The 3,984-nt window shown below is 39.8% G+C and overlaps 1 protein-coding gene across 1 annotated transcript; it reads right to left on the bottom strand.

Annotated features, from left to right (window-relative positions):
- Positions 1-3,538: 3,538 nt before the first annotated feature.
- Positions 3,539-3,790, bottom strand: LOC113468123 (NADPH--cytochrome P450 reductase-like). The gene has a single exon (XM_026824798.1). The coding sequence runs from the start codon at positions 3,764-3,766 to the stop codon at positions 3,554-3,556; it is 213 nt and encodes a 70-aa protein (XP_026680599.1). The 5' UTR covers positions 3,767-3,790; the 3' UTR covers positions 3,539-3,553.
- Between the last annotated feature and the right edge of the window lie 194 nt (positions 3,791-3,984).

The following is a 3,984-nucleotide window of genomic DNA, read 5'->3' as shown; positions in this document are numbered from 1 at the left end:
AAAAAAATGAAAATTTATTTTATTTTGTAGAAAAACCCCCCCCTTTTTTTTTCCATCTTTTTTTTTTTTTTTTTTTTTTTTTTCAAGATGAGTGTTGACGAATTAATTTCAATTTGATAACAATCAACACCTTGCATCAGTTTTTTTTGTTTTTTTTTTTTTTTTTTTTTTTTTATATGTGAGTACTTCATCACATAATAATAGAGCTCTAAGGGTTAGGTAGTAGAAAACATTTTTTTTTCTTCTCGTCAACTCTTGCTTCAATATTAAATTTCTTACAACCAAGACCATTTATTTTAGAAAGCGTAAACAGCATCGCTAGAAATCTAAACTATTCAGGTTGGATTTCACCATTCTTTCAGCCCTAGAAGGCCTGTTAAAACAGCCTGTTCCATTTGATTTGTATAGGCCTTAGCAGGGCTGTCAAACAGGCTATTTTAGGGGCTAAAAAGAAGGTTGGTGAAACCCACCCTTAAGGATGATTTTTGCACATAAGGGTAACTTTAGGAATAGGAATTTGAAATAAAATAAAATCGCTTAAAATGATTTCTCTTCTAAGTCTTTTAGCACTATCTAGCGAAACTGTGTAAGTTTCCCTGTTGTTTCGAGAGGTTTGCAGTTCCCGATATAGACCACGTAAGTGTGGGGTTTATTTTTACAAAGTTTTAAAAAAATTTCATTTACCACCTTTTGTCGAGGAACTTTTTTATTTTGAAGGCTGCCAGATTAACTTCAATGTCTCTTCAGTATAAGATGACCTCATGTATAAGGGGAACTGCAAAATATCTCTGGTAAAATAACAATATTTAAAGTGGCAAAAACGTGTCACGCTCGCCTGGTAATCAGGAGGGCGTGGGTTCGAATCCAATCACCTAATGAACTAGATGGGGGGGGAGGGGTGTTTGGATTTAGACTTAGTATTCTTAGGAATGGAAGTGTAGTATTGGGGTGTATTATGATTTTGGGAGTGATTCTAGAGGCGTTTTGTATTTAGTTGAATATTTTTGAATTACTCCAAGTCGGCAGTTTTATTTTTCCATCAACCTAATAAGGCAATCAGGACCTCATTCCAGGAAAGTTTGGCATAGTAAAAGTTCTCATATTAACCAGCAGCTCGCGATTACCCAGATGATCAGTCATCCGGATACCAACTACGCGCATCGTTGCTTAACTGGACTGTCAGTATGATTCATATCAAGCGTGCCGGGAGGTTCATGATAAGCTTAGGGAACCGTTCGGAAAAAATCGTGTCATATGTAGTTGGAACACTCTTATTTAGCCCACAGGACATTCGAAAAAAAAAAAAAAAAATTGGTTAAACTTAAATGTGGAAACGGGCTCTAACCCGATTTTTGGGGTTGTTTGCCCCTACACCTAATCCTCAGAGGTCCACTTCATTTCGGACTGTCATTGGGCACTGATGTATTCAACGTGCTATCTGGCTTCCTTCTTCTTCTTCCTCGCCTTTCTCCGTGTAAAGACGGGGTCGGCGTTTTTCGTCAGCCCATCAATCCGCGGTAGCTAGGTGATTGCTTTGGGCTGACATTTGGTTTTGGCTACAAAAATTTTATGAGTGGATGCCCTTCCTAAACCGCCTTTCCGATCTGAAAAAAAAAAAAAAAAAATTGGTTAAACTTAAATGTGGAAACGGGCTCTAACCCGATTTTTGGGGTTGTTTGCCCCTACACCTAATCGTCAGAGGTCCACTTCATTTCGGACTGTCATTGCATTGGGCACTGATGTATTCAACGTGCTATCTGGCTTCCTTCTTCTTCTTCCTCGCCTTTCTCCGTGTACAACCGGGGTCGGCGTTTTTCGTCAGCCCATCAATCAGCGGTAGCTAGGGTGATTGCTTTGGGCTGACATTTGGTTTTGGCTACAAAAATTTTATGAGTGGATGCCCTTCGCACTCAAGCTTTGCCAATTCTTTCACAAGGGGAATTCAGGCTGCTATCCTTCCTGTTTAAAGTCCCCCAGCCAGACAGCTTCCTGACCTTATGAAATGCAAGGTTTGGTGCTCCCTCTAGCTCCACACATCCGCGGAGTATCGTTTCTGTGCTTCCATTTTCTTGAGATACGAGGCTGCTTGCTCGGTTGTCATGTTACCCTTCTCTTGGATGACTTTGACCACGATGTTGTGTACGTCCTTAGCCATGTTCTTTGCATCTCTGCGAATCAAAAGAGTAAGTAAGTAGAAGAGCTTTGAATGACCGATAGTTTCGTTGAAAAAGGAATTTCAATTCGGTTGTCATGTTACCCTTCTCTTGGATGACTTTGACCACGATGTTGTGTACGTCCTTAGCCATGTTCTTTGCATCTCTGCGAATCAGAAGAGTAAGTAAGTAGAAGAGTTTTGAATGACCGATAGTTTCGTTGAAAAAGGAATTTCAAGTGTGTTAAGCATAAATGATCGTCACAAAATCCTTAGTCATGTTTTTTGCATCTCTGCAAATCGAAACATATGGACATTAAAAATAAATCAATTTTAAAATATTAACACAAATCAGGAGAAGGTAAAAGGAATTATAGGTGGTGTTTGTACACAGGGATAAGCTAAGATTGAAAAATATAATATGGAATATTCTTTGTTATTTTTTTCTTCTTTCTATTTTTCAAGCCTAGTCTAGCCTAGCCCTGTGTATAACCACCAACATAGACCACGTAACTGTGCCGCTATTTTGCAAAAACACCGGCTTGAATGAAAGCCTTTTTTTAATGTTTGATGGGCGAACTGTAACAATGAACAAGTTATCGTCCCGAAATCCAAGAGAGGAGGACAGGGTATAAGAAACCCAGCCCGCAGTCGTTCCAGGAACGAACCTAACCGAGGATAAAGTTCGCTCCGGGCGGGAATCGAACTATATGCCAATCCATGAAGAGCATGGATGATGGAAATTAGTACCCTACACGCCTTACACTTGAATTTAGACCACGCTACGCCACTGAAGAAGACATGAAAAATAAAATCATGACTTCTTGGTGGTAAAGCAGAGAGTTTTTTCACAACTTCTGTGAGTATCACAGCATTACTAAGTGCCTCCATTACTATTAATTCTCATAAGCAAAAAGTAAAAAGCAAGGTTTTTACTTATACCTTATGAAATTTTTCAGTACCGAATACAGAAGACTTTGTTTAGACTGCGGAAATAAAGGGACTTTTCAGTTTCATTCTAGCAGTATAAACAAGGTATATTCTATTCTAATAGCCGGGCTCAAGGTTTGTCCAAACATAAACGGCCGTCGACTGAAGCCGTACACTGCCACTGCCTTTTTTATTCCACCAAAGAGATTCCGCTTTGGACGCTACGTGTAGCTGAAAAAACACACACAAGATAACATTGTTTTATTTATTTACTCCTCAAAAAGTTTTCCAACACACTTTCTTAATAGCCGGGCTCAAGGTTTGTCCAAACATAAACGGCCGTCGACCGACGTCGACTGAAGCCGTACACTGCCACTGCGTTTTTTTATTCCACCAAAGAGATTCCGGTTTGGACGTCCACACTTGCTGCCACAGGCTACTTATGTACTTTCAATGGTTATCTAAAAGAGGTTAGATAGTATGACAGACTTCAATTCCATTTCTTACCTTAGACGAGGAAGATATGGAATAGTATCTCGGCTGCAGGCGCGGCACCAGCTCACACAGATGGTCCAGGGGCGGCTTACACGAGGGCAGATCCTCCAGGATGTGAACTATGTTTCGGTTGTCGTTCACGATCCATGACTGGTACAGGGCCTTGCCTTCTGCGGTAGTGCTCGCCATTAGAATCAGCTTCTCCTTTTCCTAGGGGAAAATAGAATCTGATTGGTTAGTTAAAAAAGGAATTGAAAAAAAAAAAAAAAAAAAAAAACCACCCAGTTTGTTAAAAAAAAAAGTTAAACCCGCCATACGTCTTTTTACTCTGATAGTCAAATAAACTGGGCGACTTTCAGCGACTGTTGTCTGTCGTTATTTAGAGATCTACGGACCGGTTTCACTTA

Source organism: Diaphorina citri, unplaced genomic scaffold (assembly GCF_000475195.1).
Source record: "Diaphorina citri unplaced genomic scaffold, Diaci psyllid genome assembly version 1.1 scaffold650, whole genome shotgun sequence".
NCBI classification, from domain to species: Eukaryota; Metazoa; Arthropoda; class Insecta; order Hemiptera; family Psyllidae; genus Diaphorina; species Diaphorina citri.
The sequence above is the reverse complement of the archived record's forward strand: the minus strand, read 5'-3'. Positions and strand labels throughout refer to the sequence as shown.